This window comes from Chinchilla lanigera, unplaced genomic scaffold (assembly GCF_000276665.1).
Source record: "Chinchilla lanigera isolate Chin_1 unplaced genomic scaffold, ChiLan1.0 scaffold00059, whole genome shotgun sequence".
In the NCBI taxonomy this organism is placed as follows: Eukaryota; Metazoa; Chordata; class Mammalia; order Rodentia; family Chinchillidae; genus Chinchilla; species Chinchilla lanigera.
This window is the reverse complement of record NW_004955460.1, coordinates 12,736,086-12,759,320: the sequence shown is the minus strand read 5'-3', so window position 1 is coordinate 12,759,320 and position 23,235 is coordinate 12,736,086. Positions and strand designations below refer to the sequence as shown.

Here is a 23,235-nt window from a genome sequence, read left to right as displayed (position 1 = left end):
CACCATCACCACCACCACCACCGCCATCATCGACATCATTACCATCACCAGTATCACTGCCATCACTACCATCACCACCATCATCACCACCATCATCACCATCATTACCATCACCAGTATCACTGTCATCACTACCATCACCATCATCACCATCATTACCATCACCAGTATCACTGTCATCACCACCATCACCACCATCATGATTACCATCACCAGTACCACTGTCATCACTATCATCACCACCACCATCACCATCATTGCCATCACCAGTATAACTGCCATCACTACCATCACCACCATCATCACCACCACCATCACTATCATTACCATCACCAGTATCACTGTCACCACTACTATCATCACCACCATCACCACCACCATCACCATCATTACCGTCACCAGTATCACTGTCATTACCACCATCACCACCATCAACAACACCATCAACAAAATTATCACTGCTATAGCATGTAATTATTATTATAATTAACACAGCACCACCACCATCATCACCAGCACCAGCGCCATCACCACCATCACTACCACTACCATCACTGTCACCACCACCACCATTGCCACCATCACTGTCATTATCCTCACCATCACTGTCACCAGCGCCACTGTCACCACATTCACCACTAAAATCACCATCACCATGATCACATCAACACCATCGCCACCAATATCACCACTACCACCCCCATTACTACCTTTATCACCATCAGCAACATCATTACAAGGGAAAATAACAGAAATCCAGGCAAAGGGTATAAATCAGAGCTGAGCTACCTGCCATCCAAGCTGGGCACCAAGAAGCAGCCACAACCCAAATGGGAGGAAAGGAAGGTCTAGGAGATGGACCACGGGGCTTCCATGAGGGAAGGAGCTCAACACCTCCCACCCCACCAACCCAGGACTAAATGAGGAGCCTAAGGCAGGGGCTGCAGGAAACCCCACTTCAAAGATAAAGCAGAGTGGCTCCATGGGAGCTGGATCCAATGCATCCTAGTCACCAAGCAGAGGTCACAGCCATCTGATCTACCCCCATCAGGAGATCACATAGCTGTGGTCCACGCAGTTCTGCAACCCTGCACCGTGAGGGCCTGGCCTTTAGGAACGGTGATCTATAAACCCACACCTCAGGATGGAGGGGCAGGGCCAAGCCAAGGGTACAGGAGACCCTGGTCCCCCTCCTTGGCTGAGCTCCACTGGGCTCAGGTTTTCTTCTGTGAAATGGGAGTACTCAGCTGGAGCCGGAGACCCACACCTCTGGAGACCACAAGCTGGACATCTACAAGAGCCCACCCCCAAGACAACTGGGCCACATTTCAGGACCTTGCTCGCCCTCACCTCTTCTGCTGCCAGGTGTGTGGGACGCTGCAGACGATGGAACTGAACATGAGGGCTGTGACGAAGGAGAACAGGGCCAGGTAGATGAGGCCCTCGATGCCGTCATAGCAGAAGCCTGTCAGTGCTTGCACGTAGTCCTGAGCCAGCAGAGACGAGACACACGACAGGGGCAGGGACAGAGAGTAGAGGATAGATGTCTGAGACGGACAGGCCAGGTAAGGTTCAGCCTGGACACCCTGATGCCAGGCTGGGCTGAGGCCCCCATCAGCGAGTGAGCCTCTTTCTCTCGATGGCCACCCTTGCTCTCTCCACAGCTCCCCTCTGCCCCTGGCCCCCAGATCCCCTGACCTCTGCCCTGCCCCGCAGCTCCCCTCCGACCCCACAAGGCTGCTCTGACTCCTGACCTCCTCCTCAGCACCCTGTGCCCGCTGTAGCCCTCACCAGGTGCAGGCTGCGGCAGTCTACCAGCGCAGTGAGATGCTGCAGATTCACTTCCGTGCCATTCAGCACCTCCTGGACACGGAGCAGGGGGTCCTGCGAGCAAGTGAAACTCAAGGTCAGCACGGCACTATGGGGAGACCTGGTCAGCCACGGGCACCCCCCAAGAAACCCAAGTGTCCCTCCACCTCACAACCTGCCCTAAAAACCACTTTTGACCACTCCACTTTGGCACAGGCCCTGAGGACCCTGGCCTTTAGGAAGGGTGACCTGGGAGTCTGCCCCGGACTTGCAGGGACAGGGGACATGTGGATGCCTCTACTGTGGTCATCACTAAGTGAAGACAGATCTCCCTTATCAAGGGAGAACAGACAGCCACAGCATGTCAGTTACTGAGGCGGGGCCATGATGTGAAAAATCCAACTTTGAGTAGCCAGGCCTGGTGGCACATGCCTATAATCCCAGCTACTTGGGAAGCTGAGGCTGGAAGACTGCATGTTCAAGGCCAGTGTGGGCAACTTAGCAAGATCCTGTCTCAAAACAAAAACCAAAAAAGGACTGTGGATACAGCTCAGTGCCAAGGCTCTGGGTTCAATCCCTAGAACCAAAAGGTAAAGTCCTAGTTAAGGAATAGTGGAAGGCAAGGGAAAGTCCTCACACTACCTTAAGTGATAAAACAGTACACAAAAACCTACAGGGACAGCCTGACCCGTTACACATGTATGACAGGGTCATGTGTTCTATGTGTTGCATACATACACAGACACCTCCAGCCCTGTCCCACATGTGGGACACGACCATGCAGAAACACCTGAAGGTGGACTGTGACTCCTCTAGATCACTGACTTGACCCTGCACTGCCTCCTGTTACATGTTTTGTTTCCTTTTTCTTTTTGCTTTTTGTGGTACCAGGGATTGAACCCAGGGCCTTCCCACTGAACTACATGCTCCAGGTGTTTTTTATTTTGAGACGGGGGTCTTGCCAAGCCATTAAGTTGCCCAGGCTGGGCTTGAATTTGTTGATTGTTCTGCTTCAGCCTCCCAGGATGCTAGGATTGCAGCTGTCGGACCTTTTCTAAGGACCCTCTGGGATCCTGAGAAAACAGAACCTATTGTTATGGTCTGCATTTTATTTCTTAAAACTCCTGTGCGGAGGTCCCACCCAGAACCTCAGATCACTGTGCTTAGAGACAAGACATTGTTGCTGAGGTCACCAGGTTAGGCTCTAGCCCAATATGCCTGGTGTCACACAATGGCAATTAGGATGTAGACACACAAAGAGGCACGACCCTGTGAGGACACAGAGAGAAGATAGGACCAACAAGCCAAGGAGGGCAGCCTCAGGCAGGGTCAGCCCAGCCACACCTTGAGCTTCCTGCCTAGCTTCTAGGACTATGAGGTATAAATGTCCAGCACCCCCCGATGATGCTGGGGTGCGGCCTTAAACATGCTGGGCAAGCACTCTACCACTGAGCTGTGTCCCTAGTCCCCCATTTCTTTTAACAGAAAGCATTTATATTACTTTTAGAGAATATAATTATTTTTTTTAAATCTCAAAAATCCCCAGGGTAAAGGAACAAAAGTGGAGGGAGGAGAGGATAAAAAAGACTGTTTGAAAAGGGGTAGGAAACAGGACTCCCAGACTCCCACCAGGGGCCTCCTTGGGCCCTGCAGCCCCTCACCTTGGTGGCTGGGTGCTCCCGTGGGACGTTCCTCAGAAGCTCCGCCACAGTGTCCTGCATCTCCACCAGTGCCTTGTGGCTGCCTGACAGCTTCTGCTCCACAGAGAGGCGTAAGTTCCAGTGGCTAGACAGTCCATCCTCCCCCCACTCCGCCCCAGGCAGCCTGAAAATTCCCAGGTGGCTGGTCCAGCCAGCTCTGCCCTGCAGGCTCCAGGACGTACCCTGCTCTCCAGCTGCCTACACACCCAGGGACAACACAGCCCAAGGTGGTGATGGGAACCCTGTGCCCACACTAGAGAACACAGCAAGGCATCCTCGAGGCAGAGAGTGCTCCAGGACCTGGAGCCATCCCATTCAGTACAATGACCACTAGCAGGTAAAGGGTTTGAGCAGCAGTGCTGCGGACCCCTTAAAGTCCCACCACCAGGATACTCAACGGACAGCATTCCACAGAGGTGTCCCCAACGTTTCTCCCACACTTGCCCAATGGGCAGCCTGGTCCATGCCCCCTACGGGTGGCCCAGGACAGCCCATGGAGTGAAAAGAGTCCAGGGCTGTGGCGGCATTAAGCAGGTCACAACAGAAGGCTTGTGCCAGGGCACTAATGTGGCAGCCCCAGGGCAGCAAGTGATGCCAACACAGCGTTCACCTTGCTGCCTCTGCTCAGCCTTTGCGGTGCCTGTGGGCTGTGAATGTGTGGGCTACAAGGGCCAGAACAGGGCCTGCTCAGCCTCTACACACTGCGCCCTGGACACTCCCCACCCCTGCACCTGGCCCCGCCTCCCGGGGCAGGGCTGGCTCTCACCTGCTGGAAGGGGTTGGCAGCATAGGGCGAGCAGGCCAGGTAGTACTGCAGAATGTCTGCGGAGAGAGGGCAGGGTGGGCTGAAGGGGCAGCCCTGGGTGTCTGTATATGGTGTCTGTGTGCATGCATGTGTCTTCCAGTATGTGCCTGCATGTGTCCACAGTGTAGACGTGTGTGTTATGTCTATGTACATATTTGCACATGGTGCACACACACGTATATATGTGCCTGTACACACACGTGTGAATGTGTGTGTGTGAGTGAGCTGTGGCCTCCGGAGAGATCCTGGCAGGCCCCAGACCTTCTACTTGGATGGGGCCCCTGGTGCACTAACAGTACCTGCACTCAGCCCTGGGACCTGTGCTCCCAGTGAGCCTCCAGGAACTCAGGGCCTGTAGGACCAGATACAGAAGCTATGCAGCTCATCGGGAAGCCCCACCAGCCCAGACCCAAAGCACTCCCCCGTCTACACCTCACCCTGCTTGTTCAAGCCACTTCTGTCTGCAGGAGTCCAACAGCCACGCTCTGGGATCCTTGTCACCCCAGGAGCCTGAAGAATCTTTTAAAAGCCTATTCCATTATGGCTCATGTCTCTCTCCTGCCCTTCCAGAATAAAGCCCAAACTCCTACCTGTGGCCTGGCCCTGCTGGCTTCTCTACCCTCTCCTCTCCCAGATAGTCCAGGGTTTCTGCCTTACAAATATATCTACTGCTTCTGCCTCTGGGCCACTGCAGCCTCATCTGGCTCAACTCCAGTGCTACCTGTTGGAGGCCTTCCACTCCCAGACCACCCACTCTGAAGCAGCACTGGGCTGCTTGCCTACCCCAAACATCAGCGGCCTCCCACTCCTGGGAAGGTGGTCAAGGTGGTCCTGTTGGCTCACTAGTTTCCTGGCCTAGGACCTGCTTCTCCAAGATCAAGGGCCATGAAAGCAGGGACACTCCCTCTCCAAGCCCTGTTCATCTGGCTCTCCCAGTTCAGCCCAGCCAGGGGGGCCAACTCGGACATGGCCACAAACTCACCCCCATTCAGCACCGAATGCTCCTCCACCATCTTGGTCACATAGGTGTCAGGGTCCACACAGAAGTCGCTGGAACCCTGAGTGGGTGCAGACAAGGAAGGGGGTCACTAAGCTGGGCCTCCGGGGAGGTGGTACCCTGGGCCCTCTGTGGGCAGAACCTGACCCCAGGGTCCACTTTTGGCTCAAGAAGGTAGAGCATGACTCAGGAGGATATGGATGCTGTGTGCCCATGACAAGGACCCAGTGACCTGGGACAAGGTGTGAGGGGATGGACTATTGGCTATGGACTTTACCTCCCACCCAGGCTCAGCAGACGGGGACTCCTGGTTGCCCGCTACTCACCACAGACACAGCTAGCTCCAGACCCAGCGCACCCCAGCTGATGACCAGGGCCAAGACCCCCAGCAAGCAGACCCTTGGGACAAAGAAAGCCGATCAGCAGCCCCCAGTCTGCGGGCTAGGGCATGCCACTATCTGGGCTATAGCCAGAGGGCAAAACCCAGGTATATCTGGGCATCTGACCTCTGGCTGAGACCAGGCCCACCCAAGGCCCAGGGCCTAGACAGGTTCCACACCCAGCTTGACTAGAGGACAGGAGGCTCCTTGGGCTTTGCCTTCCTGACCCTAAGCCTGTCTCTGAGCCCTTTCTTGAGCAGACAACAGTCTCTGATTTCTCTCTCCTTTTTCTTTGCAGTACTAGGAATGGACTCCCAGACTTTGTGCAGGTTAGGCAAACCTCTTGGCCTGTGTGCTCTCCAAGCACTCTTGCTCCCCTGGGCCTCTGCTCCAGCACCACCCCCTAGTGAACTCTGGGTGCAGCGTGCACTCTGCCCTGCTACCTGACCAGGCTTCGTTTCTCTCCCGTTTTTATCACCTGTGACCCTTGTTTTACTTATTCGTCCCTCCAAGGCCTGGGAGTGCCACTGGGCAGGAGCTGCAGAGTCCTCTGGACCCTTCCTGCACAAGGCGCATATAGGAGCTGGGACATAACTATGCAATTAGTCAGGCAGGGACAGTGACACTACCTCTAAGCGACCCTAAGGACACGCTGTCACTCTTTCCATTTTTGAGACAAGGGGACAGAGACTGGGAGCTAATGCAGTACCTGCCCAAGCCAGCTGGCCTGGTGAGTAACAAAGCCAACTAGACTGCCTCCACATCCAGGGACAGAGGTTACAAGGAGTTCTAGCCTTGTCTCCTGGTCTCCCCAGTATTTGGGGAGCTGGGCAGGTGGCTCCAGGTCTCCCATTTGCAGACTTTCCCAAGGCAACCCAGACTGGGCTGGGGGAAGCAGCTCACAATACTGGGCACACGGTGCAGGCATCCAAGCACAGGCTCTGCACAGAAACTCACCTTGGGCAGACCATGGGCAAGGGCCTCTGGGTCCTGCCACAGACCCCAAGGGTGACAGACCCCTATCCCTCCCACAAATCCACTCCTCCTGCCCAGACTCACCCAACTAGGATGCCCTTGGAACTGCGGATGAGGCCCACCAGCACCAGGAGGCAGATGATGACATCGAGCAGCAGCAGGCCCAGGTAGCCCAGCCACCTGTGGGCACATGTGGGTGTGGGCCAGGCACAAATAGCGATGGGGCCCAGAGAGAGGGGCAGGAGGGCTAGTCAGAGCAGGGCAAACAGCCTGGCCCGCAGGAGAGAGAGCCGCAGGCAGCTGCAGACTCAGGGACAGGTATGGGTTCTTGGAAAAAATGTCCATTGGCAGGTTCTTGCCATTACTGGTGACCTCCAGCTGCCCTGCCCCCACCTACAAGGCCTCAGGTACTAGGCACTTAGGTCAGGGAGGGCCCAAGGCCATAACTAGGAAAGAGCACTGGACCGCACCTGTACCAGTCGTAGAGGTCCACCTGCTCAGCCAGCATCTCCAGGGACACGCCCGGGTTCCTCCAGAAGGGGATGGCCTCGGTGTAGCCCAGCAGGGTCTCCAGAAGGCCCTGCAGCCGCTGGACAGCCCGCAGGGGCTCTGGCTTCCCAGCCAGCTGCCGCTCCAGGCTCTGCAGGCTGGGCTCTGCTGTGCGGTTCAGGGCCATTCCTGTGTCCCACACCTGCCGCCAGGACAGGATGGAACTGAGGCCCTACTAAGCACGCCACTGTCCACACGCAATCCTATCCGCCAGCACAGCCCACCCCATCTCACGGCCACTCACGCGGTCCTGCACCCCAGCCACTGTGCGGTTGGCATGACGGAGCGAGTAGGTAGCCCGATGGACGCCGTCGCTGGTCTCCCCATTGCCGTAGAAGCCCACTGCGATGCCCGCGCTGGAGAAGACCGGACTGTGAGTGCGGCGGTCGGGGGTGGGGAAACCCCACCATTCTTGGCCCCACCCACCCCGGTGGCCCCTCCCATCACCCCCACCCTCCACGTCCCCTACCCTGCCCCCTCCGCCTCACCTGCAAACTAGCGTGGCGATGATGACACACCAGGCCGTGCAGCAGCAGTCGGCATCGAGGTGCTCGTCGGTCTTGCGCCGACGGCAGCACAGCCAGAAGGAATAGAAGAGCAGGAAGAGGAGGTCCAGGGCGAGACAGGCCAGGGCGGCGGCCCCCAACAGCAGCAGCGCCTAGGGGTGGGGGAGGCTGCTGGAGAACGTGGCCAGTACCTATTCTATCCTCCCCAGTCCTGGGAGGTGGCCCTGTCCCCAGCTTGCAGGCAAGAGGGAGAGATGCCCAACACCTAAGTGACTGATGCTTCAGAGGACACCCAGGAACCCTGGACTTCAGCGCTTGACCCCCTCCCCCCCCATGAGGGAGAGGCAGGGCAGGCATGGCCATGGAGGGCCTCTCCTGGGCATCGCCCCCATTCCCCGGCGAGGACCACTCAGGTACTGGGCTTCAGGGTCTAGGGCAGTTGCCAAACTAGGCCCTAAGAAGAGGCTCCAGGTGAGGTGCAGTTAAGAAAATGCAGCTACAGAGGGACTTGTGGGCTACAGGGGTTGTGGTCGAAGAGGCGCCTGTTTTCTCGCTTATAAAAGGGATGAAGACATGGGCCCAAAGCCTAGGGAAGTCCTGGCGGTCCTGGGGGCAGGCAGAGAGCAGGACCGGGGAGGGGCTGTTGGCATCGCCGGCTGCTATCACCAGACAGCGGGACAGGGTCCCTCCAGGCCTGTAAGGCCCCTCCCTGTCTTGTGTGGGATGAGAAGAGTGGAACTGCTGCCCCCACCCAGCCTCCCTGTGTCCTCACTGACACAGTGGAGCGTTTTGCCATTTTGACTTTGCTCCCTAACAGTGCTGGGCTTTTAGGGGCTGTTAGGAAAACAGGGGCTTGCTGGGGGCTGAGCAGCACTTAGCTGACAACAGAAGTCCTTGTGCGTGAGCACCGCAGAGGCATCACGAAGTTCACAGTGGTCTGGGGGTCAGGTGGTGGGCACTGCATGGGGGAGCTGCACTAGGCGGGATGAGATGGAGGCTGCCCCCCTACACCACAGGGTACCAGCCATACCAGCTGCCTACGTTACCCCCCTCATCACAGCTCTACCAGGCTGGCCCGGGGAACAGCAGAATCCTCCTGTCCCAGGGCGGGGCATCCCCCACAGGAAAGAGTTTACTTGATGCAGAGTGCTGTGTCCTAGCACCCGCCATGGGGAATGAGGGTGACAGGGACCAGCCCCAGAGCTGTCTGTTGCTGGAGCAGGCACCGGCCCTTCCCTCCCCAAGTGCCACACTTCCGTTTGCCTGGCTATGTGCTTTCACCAGTAAAGGAGCTTCACAGAAACAACGAAACAAGGACCAGGCCCAGAAACCCCTTGTTCAAATGCAGTCCTACTGGCGACAGAAAAAAATAGATGCTTTTCAGAAGAACAGGTAGAAATGGTCAATACATACATGAAAAAATATTCAGTAGCTGGCTGTTAGAGAAATGCACATTAAAACAACACTGAGATTCCATCTCACCCCAGAAAGAATGGCTATCATCAAGAAATATAGTAATAACAAATGCTGGTGAAGATGTGAGCGAAAAGGAAACTTCTATATTGTTGGTGGGAGTGTAAACTAGTACAACCATGATGGAATCAGTGTGGAGATTCCTCAAAAACTAGAACTAGGGCTGGGCATGGTGGCACAAACTTGTAATCTCGGCATTCAGGAGGCTGAGGCAGAAGGATTGCCAAAAGTTTGAGGCCAGCCTGAATTACATGGTGAAACACTGTCTCAAAAACAAAACAAAACACCTTGAAAATTGGTTTGACCTAGCTGTTACCTTTCCAGTTATCTTCCCGAAAGAGTTAAGGACATTGTATTAGAGTAATACATGCATACCCGTGTATGCAGTCATACATACAATTCATAATAGCTTGGTGAAACTGTGACCGCCATTCCCAGCATAGGTTACAAGGTGGAGACTGCTGAATGCAAGAACCCCAGCTTCACTGTGTGGGATGTGGGTGGCCAGGACAAGATCCGGTCACTGTGGCACCATTACTTCCAGAATACCCAAGGCTTGGTCTTTGTGGTCGGCAGTAATGACAGACAGCGTGTGAATGAGTCTCAGGCGGAGCTCATGAGGCTACTGCTGAGGACAAGCTCCAGGACGTCATCCACCTGCTTACCAAGGAGGGCCTCCCCAACACGATGAATGCTGCTGAAATCACAGACAAGCTGGGGCTGCACTCTACACCACAGGAACTGGTATAGTCCGGCCACCAGCAGGCTCCATGAAGAGCTGGACTCGCTGTCCAGAAGTAAACCGAAGCCCCCTCTCCCTCACTTCCTCCTTTCTGCCTCTGCTTTTCCCTCCTGTGGCAAACGTGAGACTCTGTGGTCCTGAGTGCCGGAAGCTGTCTCCATGGGCGGCTCACAGTGTGCACGCATTGTGCTGTGTACGTGCAGATGCGCTGGCAGCCACGTTTCGATTTCATCCAGTCTGGTTTCACCGAGGCAGTTTCTGGTATTCCGAGGCAATACTACTCAGCTTTTTTTATCGTAAAAAAAGAATCACCTGTCAGAACTGAGAAGGGACTTGGGTACGTGAGAACCTGGCCTCCAGGAGCCGCTGGGCTATAGATCGGTGTCAGGATCCATTTGGTGATTGGTCGTTAACCCGAACTCAGTGCATTTTTAAAAACAGAAATACAAGATAAGGAGAACACCTGAACACACAGGAGGAAGGCTCCGCCTGGTGAAGGTTCTGCGGTTTGGCCCAAATGCTGGTCCATCAGATCAGCTGTTCCTCTGGGGAGGCAAGAGATGGCGACAAGAAAACACCACCTACTGCCTGGTCACAGCAGAGGCCTGTGACCCGCCTGTCTTTGGGTCACCTGCATTCTGGAGTGCTGTGCTTGTACTCATGTGCCCACGGTCACCTTGGGGCTGGCTGGGAGGGCCATGGCAGGGACAGGGGGCCCAGCGCCACCCTCACCCTTGATGAGTACGCACCTGGAGTGGCAGCCCATGTTCCCAGTGCCCGCTCAGATGTGTTGGGTGACATCTGGGTCTCGCTGGCAGGAGCATGTGCCAGCAGGATCAGCTGGTCCACTCCAGACCAGTCCTGGAGCACCCGACTCCGTGTATGAAGGAGCTTCCTCCCTCAGCCTGCAAGGGTCTTATCTGCCATTGAGAACGATGCCCTGTACTTTTTTCTTTTGTATTTTGATAAACACTGAAGAAGCTGGAGTTGTTAAATCTATCTTGGGGGAACCTCAGAACTGGTTTATTTGGTGTTGTGGAACCTCTTACTGCTTCCAGTAATCAACCACTTTGCGTACTTGTTTTCAGTTTTCATTTTGACAAGCACTATAATTATAGTTATTAGAATAAAGTCTCTTAACTATTAAAAAAAAGGATAAACTTGAGTTATCTGTAGGAAAATGAATGCACCTTGAGACCATAATGTTAAGTAAAATAAATCAAACACAGGAACTTAAATATCACATATTTTCTCTTATATGAGATTTGCAAACATAAACAAAGAGAAAAATAAAAGATAATGGGGGGCTCCTAAGAGTTCTGGGTTCATTGATGAAAACACTGTGATTCTATTTCTGCATTTTGGTTTTTTTTTTTTTCCTGGTACCGGGAATCAAACTCACGACCTCGCACTTGCCAGGCAGGCGCTGTGCCGCTGAGCTAAATCCCCAGCCCCTATTTCTGCATTTTGTGATGTTAGTAGTATCTGATACCTTTTCAAAAGTATATAAGCTTTAGACCTCACTAACCATGGTTCTCTCTCTGTCCATGATAATATCGTGTTATATTTTTGTCAAGTAAATAAACCTTTGAATGTGAAAAAATAAAGTCTACTCCTTTACACCAAAAAACAACACAAAACAAAAAAACCAAATGTACCCCTACTGGCCATGTGGTGGGAAGCACTCACGCTTCCTGTGCCAGGGTGGGGGCTGGCTGACACTGGGCTGCTCCCCACTTTGGGGAAGAACCACAGAGACTCAAGAACCCAGGAAGCCGCTGTCACAGGCCATAGCCCTCACCCCTCCACTGCCCTGAGCCCTGTGGCTGTCCAGCTAGCAGCATTCTGGGGACTGCAAGGCACTTGAGGCGGGCACCTGCCCGCGTCTTCCGTCTGGAGCTGTCTCCCACTGCCCTGAACTCACAGGCTGGGTGGGGAAAAGAGGCTGGCGCCAAAGCCACTGGTCAGAGGGGTCCCCAAAGCCCAGGAGACTGACCTAGGCATGGCACAGGGGATTGAGACAGACCAAGCTGATGCAAGAGCCCCTGGGGGAACGGCCAGAGCCAGTCACAGGCCTTATACCCTGGGATCATCACACCCCATCCAGCACCAAACCCGTCACATAGAAGGCTGCTGGTAAACGCTAGGCTACCCTCACTCATACGCAGCTGGGCACAGACCAGGGGTGCCAACCACACCAGCTGGTGATCACGGGCCCCAGCAGGATCCCTTCCTGACAGGTGAGAGGCGAGTGACACAACAGACCTGTGAGGGCAGCAGAACACTCTCTCAGAGCCAGGCTCCAAAGACCCATGTCCCTGACTCCACACATCCATCCAGAAGGCCACCCTGGGCTTCCCATGGCTCTGGGGACTGTGCGGCAGGTCCCCTCTGGGCCCTGATCCAGCCAGACCCCGCCGGCAGGCCGTCCCTCTGCTCTGGCTTACAGGCCTCCAGACCTCGGCTGGGGTGGCCCTCACTCACCTGCTCCCTCAGCCCTGCTCACTGAGGGGCGCGACTCTAGGAGAAGCCCTAGAACACGTGTCCCCTGTGGGAAACCCTGCCCCAGGGTGAGGAGGCTGGGGGGTGAGGAGATAAGGGTTAGATCCCAGACACGTGGCAGGCAGAAGGAAAACAGGTGCCCAGCCACTGGCTCCCGCAGTCACCCAGCCTGACCTGTCCAGCCAGTGCTCAGCTGGCCGGTGCACACATCAGAGGCCTCAGGCCTAGATCATGTCCTTGGTGGCACCAGCACCATACACACTTCCATTTGCCAGATGGAAAACAAGACACAGCAAGGTAAGCATCAGGCTGACAGGGACGTGGTGGGAGGTAAGTCTGTTCCTACAGGGCACCACTGCATGCAGATAGCTGATGTCCAGCAGCTAGGGCGTTGAGGCAGCCCGAGTTTATGAAATGCCTCCAGGCGCCAGGAACAAGGCAGAGAAGCAGAGTATCCACAAGATAGTAGCCCTGCCCTGGGGCAGTGAGGCCACGTTGGCACTGTGCAGGTGAGAAGGACCATGAAAATGCAGACCAGATCAGGGAAGACAAGCATGGAGATGCATGCCTGTAATCCTAGCAGTCTGGGAGGCTGAGACAGGAGGATCTCAAGTTTGAGCTCAGTCTGGGCAACTTAGTGAGACCATGTGTTGAAATTTTAAAAATAAATAAAAAGGGCTGGAGATGTAGCTCAGTGTGAAGGTCCTGGGTTCAATCCTTACTATAGGCCAAAAAAAAAAAAAAAGGACCATGGGGAAGAGCAGCAGGCAGTTTGCATTTTAAACAGTGGCCAGGGTTGATGTCTGGGAGACAGCGTTATTGTTGTCCAGTAAGTCTGCTCTGAGGATGACTGAGCCATCAGGAGTGAAGCTCTGAGCAGAGCCTATGTGGGGAGCCAGCTACCCTGCGGGTGGGGACCCGAAGCTGCTTCCAGGCCCAGCTCTAAAGCTCAGTGGCTGAGGAAGGCTGAGGACCCAGCACCTTGAATGCACACAGTGCAAGTGTGTATCCACACTCATGCACAAATGTTCACAACCACTCCCACACACAAGAGCAGGCAGGCATGTACACACACACACACACACACACACACACACACACACACACACACGTGCTGGAGGGGGCTTGCAAGCCCCTGGGCATCTACTGGGGCACCTGCCAGAGGCAACAGGCCAGCTGAAGAACACAGGCCTGGCCAAAGCTGCCTGGGTGGGACAACTCCCAGTCAAGGGCAAGGATAGGACCAGCACCCAAGTAACCCCAGGACCAGGTCCCTGAGGATAGGAACATGTCCTGGGGCTGGGGGTTGGTGATCAAGGATGTAGGGTCACTCAGGCCCTGGAGGCCATGACAGGCAGACCAGGTGCCTGACATGTCCATTTCCCTGACCGTATGAGACCACACCTGATATCACTCCTCTTCCCATCCTGGCCCTGCTCCAGGAAGCCCTTCCTGCGACCACAGGGACACCACCTCCACCTTCTACCCTGAGGTCTGCCTGCATATCTGCAAGGTGGTGCTAACAAGACCCCTACCAGTTCATCAACTGGGCAGGGGTGGGGAGAAGGATACCCACTCTCAGAGCTCCTTTCAGTCTGCCCCTAGGACCCAGTGCAGACCCCACACAGTAGATGCTCAGGACAGACCCCAAACTCCTAGAGGCTGGGGCAGCTTCCCTCTGGCAGAGCTGTGAGCTGTCAGTGGTTAGCCCCTGGGGTCAGGGGACAGGCTGCAGGGTTGGTACCAGGGTCCCAGCCCCTCAGCTCCAAGACCAGAGGGATGGCACTGAAAGCCAGTCAGCATGGGCACCCAGGGTCTTAGCTCACCCTGCATACCAGCAGAGCTGTTCCCATCTGGTCCACAAGGCAGGGCTTCCGGGTGCTCAGCTCACAGAGCAGCTGCCTTGACCTGGCTGTCTGGAGGGAGAGCACTATGGCCAGCATGACTTCTCCCCACCTCTGTGGCCTGATTCACAGAGGACAGGTGTCCGTGAGGGCACTAGGCCAACAGCATTTGGTGGTAGCCCAGCCACCACTGTCCAGGGGCCAATTCTGGATGAGAATGGGAAATGTTTGATCAGCATCTGGGCTTTGACCACGTGGAATTTTCCATCTGTGGCAGAAGTGATGTAAGGGCTCGGTCAGGCAAGGCAGATGCTCGGCTCTGAACTGAGCCCTCGGCCACAGCACGGGCCGCAGAAACGACACTGTGCCCTGCAGCGGGGACTCCGTGGGGACTCAGCCACGTATGGAGGGGACTGCAGGCCGACCCACCCCACTGGGGTCTCTGCTGCTCCCTCTCCGAGCCTGGGGTTCCTACTCTTCAGCCTGGACCACCCCATCCTTTTCAAGACGGTGCAGCCCCAAAACCATGAACTGTGGCCACGGCCCCTGCCCTGTGTCCAGACTCTTCTCCAAGGCCCTGGAGCCCGTCAAAACCCTCATCCACTCTGGAAACATCCAACAGGCTGGAAAGCAGGGGTCTGCAGCCTCACTGTATGCCAAAGCAGACCAGGGCTGGCTCTGAGAAAGTCAGGCCTACGGAGGACCCAAAAAGCCCCAAGGCAGAGGCTGAGAAGTGGGTGAGTCAGGGCTGGGCCTGAGGCTCTCTGACCTCCAGACCGGAGTGTTTGCTGCCCTGGGTCTGGAACCCTGTCCCCTTACAAAAAAACCCTACTGTCCCCCCAATGTTAAGCACAGGTCATCTCCTAGGATGTCCTCGGATGAGCGACTAGAACTCAAATCCTGCTGGACAGCCAGTCCTCCAAGGACCCCAAGCCCTGGCCAGGCTCCATGCACAGGCAAGTGACCCCGACCGACCTGCTCCATGGGAAGGGGGCCAATGCATGGCACCTAAGGCTTATAAAAAGGCCACACAGTGGAAGGCTCCATAGAACGAACGGGACAGGCAAGGGCAGAAGGTGTGGTGACAGCACTCTGTCCAGCCCCTCAACAGCCTGCTCCTGTCTCCTGCACTCCCAGCCCTGGTGGACACGGCCCTTTCCACCGTGGGGTATGTGCACATGCACACCTTCACACACAAGCCAGGCTCAGTGCCAGTGGAGACTTTGGGATCATGGAGCAAGACACACCTCTCCCCTGACAGCACAACTGGGCAAACATGTCACTCTAAGGCCCAACCTAGGGGGAGCACCGGGCACAGAAGCTCCCACACAAAGAAGAATCTCCCACACAAAATCACACCTGCTTCCCTGGAGCAGGGCTGGGGCCCGCTGGGTCGGACTTGCCCTCCTGAAGCAGACCATATAGTCACACCTGCCTCCCAGAGGATGTGAGCGTCCTCACACAGACGGCCTTATTCAGGCCTACCAAACAGCACCAGCTTGGGCACATCCTTGCTCTGTATTGAGCCTTGGGCTGCATGCTTGGTCCCAGGCTGACTCCTCCTGGGTCACTGGGGAGTTACCAAGTCCCCAGTAGTGCTGACCAGGTACCCAGGAACAGGCCCTGAGAGCGGGTCACATACACTGCTAGTGGACTTCGGTGTTCCTAGTCAGTACCCTGTGAAGCGGGGGCTCACAGCAGTTCCCGCTGAGGCCAAATGGAGTCAGGCAGCTGAGACAGGGCTCTGGAGGACCGGAGCTGTGAGCAGCGGAAAGGGCAGTGGGGCCCTTCCCTGTCATGAGGAGCTTCTCATGGCAGCCCTAGGCCTGCCATCGGATGAAACCCAGTTTGGGGCACCTGGGAGGCTGCATAAGGGGCTCTGGCCCCAGCACCATCTAAGATGACACCAGTGTCTTGGGTCCAGCGAGGTGTCACTGGGGAAGGAAGTCACCAGGGGAGCGGCCACCATGGTTAAGCCCCGGCCCAGGGGCACCATGTGTGAGCTTGCCACACCCCCCACGTGGGGCTGCCCAGCAAGAGGGAGCTCCCACCCTGCTGCGCTCTCGGCTCCCCCGGCCAGCCCTGTACCTGAGCAGGGCCCATCACAGGCCAGCCTCACACCTTTGCTCTAGGTTCCCAGCTCCCACAGGTGTGGCTGGTTCCCGCAGTGCAGACCAGGTACCTAGGCCTGAACAGAAGCCCCCTTCACCCTACAAGTTGGAAGCAATGTCCAGTGGCCTGCAGAGAGGCCGCCCCTCCCCTGACCAGGCTGTGCGGGCGCCGAGCTGGCTGCATAGTACAGCCCCCACCCCCACCACACTCGGCGGTGCTTTTCAGCCACGCTGGCCAGAAATTAAAAACAGATTTTCCACCGGGCCTGGCTTGGGTTTCGTGAATTCCATGACAGTGAGCTCGTGCCTGGAGAAAGTGCAGCCGGCAACGGCTGTGTAGGAAGGAGGGGAGCAGGGCCCCCGTCCCAGTCCATCCAAGGCCCAAGATCCAGGGACTTGCAGCTGTGCTCGCCGCTTTCCTGGAGTCACCTGGGAGGAGGCCACCAAGGATGGACTGGGCTCGGGCTTCCGAGAGAAGCTCCCACTGCCCCCTCGCAGGCTGAGCCCCAGAATTCCTGTGGCCCATCCCGAGAAGGGCACAGACAGCAAAGAGCAGGATGGGGGCAGCTGCCCTGCCACAGGAGACATCACTGCTTTGATCCCTGTGCTGTGACACACCTTTTAGAATAAACACCAGAAAGTGCCCAACTCTTACCGAGCTGGTGTGCACACACCACTGTCCCTTCACCTGGGGACTTAGCCATAGGTCCAACCCAGCCAAGAGCCACTACAGAGGCCTGACTGCCCACTGGGGCAGCCTGAAACCCAGATCCAGGGCTGGGCTCCCTACTAAGAAGAGGGGACCAGGATGGCACGGCCCAACTCTACTTGGGGGTCAGAGCTAGATACACCGAGGACCGGAAAACCCTTTCACAATCGCCAGGAACCCAGCCCAGAGCACAGGGGACAGAACAGGTGATGCAGGGTTGTACTGTGCCTAGGGGCAAAAGGAACCAGCTTGCCACCCAGGCCTTTGAGCCGCTGGCCTCTTCCCAACCCTGGGGCTTGGCCACCAAGGCATATCTGCCCGCTTTCTTAAGTACCGAGGCCTATGCTAGCCTCCTCTGGGGGTAAGTGGGCGGAGGGAGACCTGTGTACACAGGACTTCCTGTGTGCTGAGCCTTGATTCCAATGCGCATGTGGTCACATCACTGTGCACGAGCCCCTCTGGGGATATAAGACACCAAGGCCTCGCGCAGGGGCCCCCATGCCTCCCCTACCGCTGGACAAGACACAGAGCAGTCTGTGACCACCTGTCAAACACAGCCAGTACTGGCCCTGGCATCAGACTGGAGGCCTGGCCTTGACCAAGTCCTAGAGCAGACCTCAGAGCTGCCTGCAACACACAGAATCCCAGGAAACAGGACGATGCCAGAGCATCTACTCCTGGGCACTTGGACAGGCCTGGCTTCAGACCCTGGCTCTGGGATGTCCTCTAGAAAGTGGCCCCATCCCTGTCTCTAGCAGCACAAGGGGCTGCCAGCTTGAGATGACACAATGCCCAGGATGCCCACTAAAGCCTCGTCAGGTTGGCTATGGTAGCCAGCCCCCAGGTCCGCAGCCTTCCCCAAGACTAAGAAGACCCTGTGGGCCACATGCACCCTGGTTGGGCAGGGGTAGGACAGCTCCTAGAGATCCCACGAGAAGCAGGCCCACCCGTCAGAGTCCTGCTGCCACAGCCCCTACCCACCTACTGTCACATGCCCTTGGTAGCTGCCCAGGCACTTTGTATGCCCCTGACCCCTACCTCCAGGCTGCCACATCAGCTCCTCTTCCCCAAGAACTGCCTCTGGGGGAGGGGCACGGCCCCAACCCCCTACAGCTAGGTCCACAGGGAGAGAAGGAGAGGGGCCGGAGCAGGAGCACGGGCCCTGTCTCTAGGCCAGGGGTCCCCCCTCTGTCCGTGTAGGAGCAATGGTGTCCAGCCCCCAGGGCTACTGTGGCTACCCCAGAAAAGTGCTGTAGAAACACACAGCATGAGTCCCTTGGGCAGGGCAGCTGTGGGTCAAAGCCAAAGAACACCCAGTCCTCCAAAATGTGACCAAGGGCCACGACCATAGGAGGTGTCTTGTGTCCCAGGCTGCAGGGCACAGGGCTGTGTCCCTGGTGGAGTCAGGGAGGAAGAAGGTACCAGGAAAGACTCAAGGAGGCTGGCCTAGGAAGCCCACGAAAGCCCAGAGGCGGGTACTGGTCCCTCCAAACAGAATGGAGTGACCCCAGAAGCCAGCTGAAGCTGGGTCCTTGGGGAGCCAGCACCCTGGGGGAGAATGAGCCCACCCCACAACTCAGCAGAAGCCTTCCTGAAGATCCATGTCCACAAATTCCTGAGAGGTCCAGGACCCCACCCCTCTCTGATGGGAAATGATCAGATTCCCATAGACCCTGGTGCACAGCGCTGGCCATGCACCTTATAGTCTCCAAAACCAGGAGCCACTGGTTCACACATGAAGGCAGAGCATGGTGTTTCCTCGATATTGGGTGGCAGCCAACCTCCGTGGGAGTGGACTGAATGGCCCCTGGCCACAAGGTGACAGCGACCCAGGCTCTGCCCACTGAATCTTTCCCTGGGACAGCACTGACCATGATGCAAACACCCAGAGAAAACTGGCCCAGCAGTAGGCTCCCCAGAACTCTGCATCCCCAAGCCCAGCCCATCAACTCCCACCCTCACAGAGCTGGCTCTAGAAGCTTCCACCCAGCTCTTAGGGCACTGTGTCCAGCACAATTCCATCACTTGCAATCATAGAATCCTTTCCAGCACTGTGGGACCTGGGCAAGCACCTGGAAGCAAGGCCATAGACATATCCAAGGTACATGTTTATAAAGCAGGCAACATGAAGGTACACAGCTCGACTCTGGTGTCAAGTGACTTCCGCCCCATACAGACATGCGCCGAGACACAATCCGGCTGGAGGAGTGTCTTTGTCTTCATGAGGTTCTTTTCCCAGCATGTCCCGCCAACGTGCACTGCCTCTGTAAACTGGAAGATAGGCGATAACGCCGCCTTTTTAACCAGAGCTCATTTCCTGAGTCGTGCGGAGATGACAATGAAGCCAGCCCTGCCCAGAAAATAAGGCAAGTAGCTGACCTTGTAAGCAGAGGGCTGTGCTCTTATGAGCTGGCTCCCCGCTGTTAGAAGACTACTGGCCCTGAGGGCCATCATACCAGCACAGTGTGGGCTCACGCACCTCCAGCACAGGACACCTAGCACTCCTCCTGGGACACTCTTCCCTGACCATGCAAACCCGAGAGTTTCTCCTTGCTCTGGCGGCTAAGGCTCAGGCTTCTCTGCCTCAGGGACTTTGCATGTGCTATTTCTGTGGCCTGCAATCTTCTTCTTTAGCTCTGGCCATGCTACTTCCATTTTGCTGTTAGGGTTCTGACTGAAACATCTGAGCACTCAGAGCTCTAACAGGAAATGGCCATCTGCTAGGCGAGCCTGAGGCAAGGGCTAAGGTCTATCAGGAAATGTGGTACATCACTGAACTGCTGCAGGCCAGGGGATGGACAAGAAGTCAGGGAGGAAGCAGGCAAGCCCTGGACCTCTAGGCTGCGGCCTTGAGAGAAGCCTCCAGGGTAGGCAGCTAACACCCCCCACCCCATTCCACCACTGGCCCTAACAGTTCTCTCAACTTCCAGCCTGTCCTGAACTGGTGGAGACAATGAGCCAAGGGAAAAAGACCGGAAGCAACCAACAAGAACTTGATCCCTGCCTGAGGACAGAAGGTCATGCTGGGTCACAGAGGCTGGCAGAAGATGGGGAAGTAGACCCCAGTCCCACACTGAGGCCCAGGGAGGTAGGTAGACCACTCAAAGTCACATGGTAAACTGAGATGCAGGCCCAGCATGCCCTCCCCTGGCATCCATATTCAGCCCAAGCAAAGCCCCTTCTACCTAGGCCTGGGGCCTGCAGGCAGTTGGGACAGGCCTCTGCCTGAACAATCAAGACTTTCACCTAGAGGATAGGTCGGCTGGCTATATCAATCCCCGCCCCTCTGGGCCTCCCTGTGCACCAAGAGTGCCCACCCACCCCAAGAGACCTCAGCAGCCCCCGGCAGCCACTGAGGCAGTGTGGGAAGCTGGAGATGGCTCAACTCCAGGGGAATCCAGCCAGCATCCCCGGGGGCAGCCAAAGTTGGAGAGGCACACAGAGCAGACCCCAGAAACCCCTTCTAGCCCCTGCCCTCCTGGAGATGGCATCACATGCATAGCACCCACTCAGATCACACTCCTGGGATGAAGGCCTTGCAAATACGGTAGCCCAAGACTCTCGGTCCTTTTTTTTTGTTTTTTTTTTTTTGACCCTCTGTTCTAAGAGAGCTTAACATTGGTGGATGCTAACCCCACCCTTCCTCTGCTAAAGGCCCAGGTTCCAGCAGGGCCCCATGCACACTCATAATACCTCATAACAGTTCCTAATGCCATGGTCCCAGTCCCCTGTAATGGGACCCCAGATTGACTGGCTCCAGTGGGGCAGGGACACTGGCTTTCCCCTTGCTCCCTGGGTGAGGCTGGGCCAGGCTTTCTCTCTGGGCCTCAACTTTCAAGAATCTATGCAGGGAGATGTCCCAGCTGTCTGAAAGTGGATGGGAAAGGTAGTTTCACATAGGCCTTAAGGGGACCTGGGGGTCTTCTTGGGGCCTTTGCCACAGTTTCTGCCAATGGGCTGTGGGGGTAGGAAGTAGCAAAGGATGGAGGCTGGTCTGATCTTGCCACAACTCCCAACTTCTGGCTATATCTTCTCTCTGGAGGTACTCCTCTCCAGCAGGGCACAGACAGCTAAAAGGGTGCCCCAGGTCAGGATGGGTAAAGGGTCACTACCCTGAGCGGGACACAGCAGCCACCCCTACAGCTAGCAACACCTCACCAGAAAGGCAGGATGGGGCCCACAACCAACCACTGCTCACCCACCCAGGAAGGGAGGTCCTCCTGCCCACACCTGCCGCAACCCTGCATCAAAGGCATAGCAGCACTGATTTCAAGATGTGCAAAACTCAGAGAGATCAAGAGCCTGCCTGAAAGCGCACAGAGGGCAGGGGCAGGATACACGTCCACAGCCCCGCACAGCGAGCAGAGGCGGCGGGGGATGGAGACAGACTGGTTTCCACACCGTGAATTATTCAGTGGCTAATTCTGCTCCTCAGAGAGAAGTGAGTCAGAGCTCTCCCACAGCAGAGCAGGGAGCAGGGCAGAAAAGGGGGCAGAAACCAGGGCCCCTGTGGGCTGCAGGCATCATTGCCCCTCACTCTCTCCTTGCCTTGAGTGCCACAATCCAGGCACGCTGGTGGGTGAGGGGGGCACATTCAACCACGGTTGCAGCCCAAGTAGACAGCAGTCCATGGGCTGCAGGAAATAGCCAATAGGATGCCCCAGAGACAAAAAACAGCCATCAGGATGCCCCAGGGGCCTCCAGACCTTTCAGAAATGACAAACGGGTCCAACCCTTGGGGCAGACAACTTTCCAAGCAAAGCACACTTCTGCAGCACTCCTCCAGGAAGGGAAGTGACAACGTCACCCCACAGCCACTGTTCTGGGGAGCTTGAGAGAAGTGTGTATTCCTCCTCCCAACCGCTTCCTGGCCAGGGGTTCACACCAAACCTCTTCAGGCCATCTCTGGGCATGCCTGGGCCAATCCCTCACCCCCTTTCTAATCTGCTTAGAAACACCATCAGCTGGTGGACCTGGAGTCGGGTAAGCAAGGGAGCAGGGCAGCAAACCTCCCATGGTGCCCTTAGCCTCCACTTCCGGTTGTCCTCTGGGTAAGGGAGGCCGGGAGAACACAGCTGAGCAGGGAGGTGCCACTTGCCCCCAAACACTGGATTCCCACGCCACCCCAGCTCCACTGTGATCACCAGACAAACCCTAGGGTGCTCTCAGAGTGGCCATTCAACCTGGTCTGGAACCCTAATCCCCACAGAAGAAGCAAATGCCCCTGTCCCTGTCCCCTGCCCTACACTCAAATGACAGCCAGGGGTTGGAGGTGGCACCCAGACTTGGCACGATGCCAGGTCTAGAGCTCTACAGGGAAAAAGGGCAGCCAAAGGCCCCCACTGCCCCCAGATCTGCCTCAGCTCAGCACCTTCCCGCCTTCAGACTAAGGCCCACCTCGCTGCACCTCCCTCCCACAGGGCTCTGCCAGGCTGGTGTCCCACAGCTACATAAGACAGCATGTACACTCCACAGCCTGACCACAGTGCAGGGGATCATTACTGGCCACAGTGGGCTGGCGTCCATCCAGGGTACTCACCCACCAACAGCCTGTCTCGGGATTCCCCAACGGGAGCAGGAGGGAGCAAGGAATTCCCTCCTGCCTGCACCCAGAGTGCCCAGGCCTGGGCTCTGTTCTGGGGGCCCTGGGTAGGAGGCTCTGCTGGAGAATAGCGCCAGGCCGCCCCCGCCCAGGATGGATCCGGGGGCCGTGGGGCCGAAGGAGGCGGCTCTACTCACCTAGCGGAGACCCTGGTAACATGGGAGGGGGAGCCAGAATCTGGAGGTCCCTCGAAGAGGGGGCCCGGGGCCCAGAGGGGACCCTCCAGAAGGAAGGGGGTTGGGGGCTTCCAGGCCCCAAGGACTGGGGCCGTGACCTGGAGCCTGACCCCAGGCTGGGGGCGCGCGTCACCTGCTGGTAGTCGGCGTCCTCGGGCCGGAACCGGCTGCTGGTGGCCTCCCAGCGCAGGTCGAAGTGGGGCAGCCGATGCAAGAGGCTCACCCACCACGGCGCCGCGTAGCTGACCCCGGCCATGGTGGCCGGTGCCTTGGCCGCGCGGGCTCCCTCGCTGCCCGGGCACGGGGCTCAGGGACCCGCCGACCCCCGCCTGGAAGCCCGCATCGCCCGCGCGCT

The 23,235-nt window shown here is 56.8% G+C and overlaps 1 protein-coding gene across 2 annotated transcripts in view; it reads right to left on the bottom strand.

The window, feature by feature from the left end:
• Nucleotides 1–23,235, bottom strand: part of Ttyh3 (tweety family member 3) — a gene marked incomplete at its 5' end in the record, with an annotated part of 30,822 nt that extends 7,587 nt beyond the window's left edge. For both annotated transcript variants that reach the window (XM_005397873.2, XM_005397872.2), the window contains 11 exon segments: nt 1,351–1,487; nt 1,792–1,884; nt 3,471–3,563; nt 4,276–4,331; nt 5,297–5,372; nt 5,638–5,710; nt 6,751–6,846; nt 7,137–7,357; nt 7,460–7,571; nt 7,704–7,873; nt 23,014–23,235. In XM_005397873.2, the coding sequence (XP_005397930.1) occupies nt 1,351–1,487; nt 1,792–1,884; nt 3,471–3,563; nt 4,276–4,331; nt 5,297–5,372; nt 5,638–5,710; nt 6,751–6,846; nt 7,137–7,357; nt 7,460–7,571; nt 7,704–7,873; nt 23,014–23,136 (1,250 nt within the window).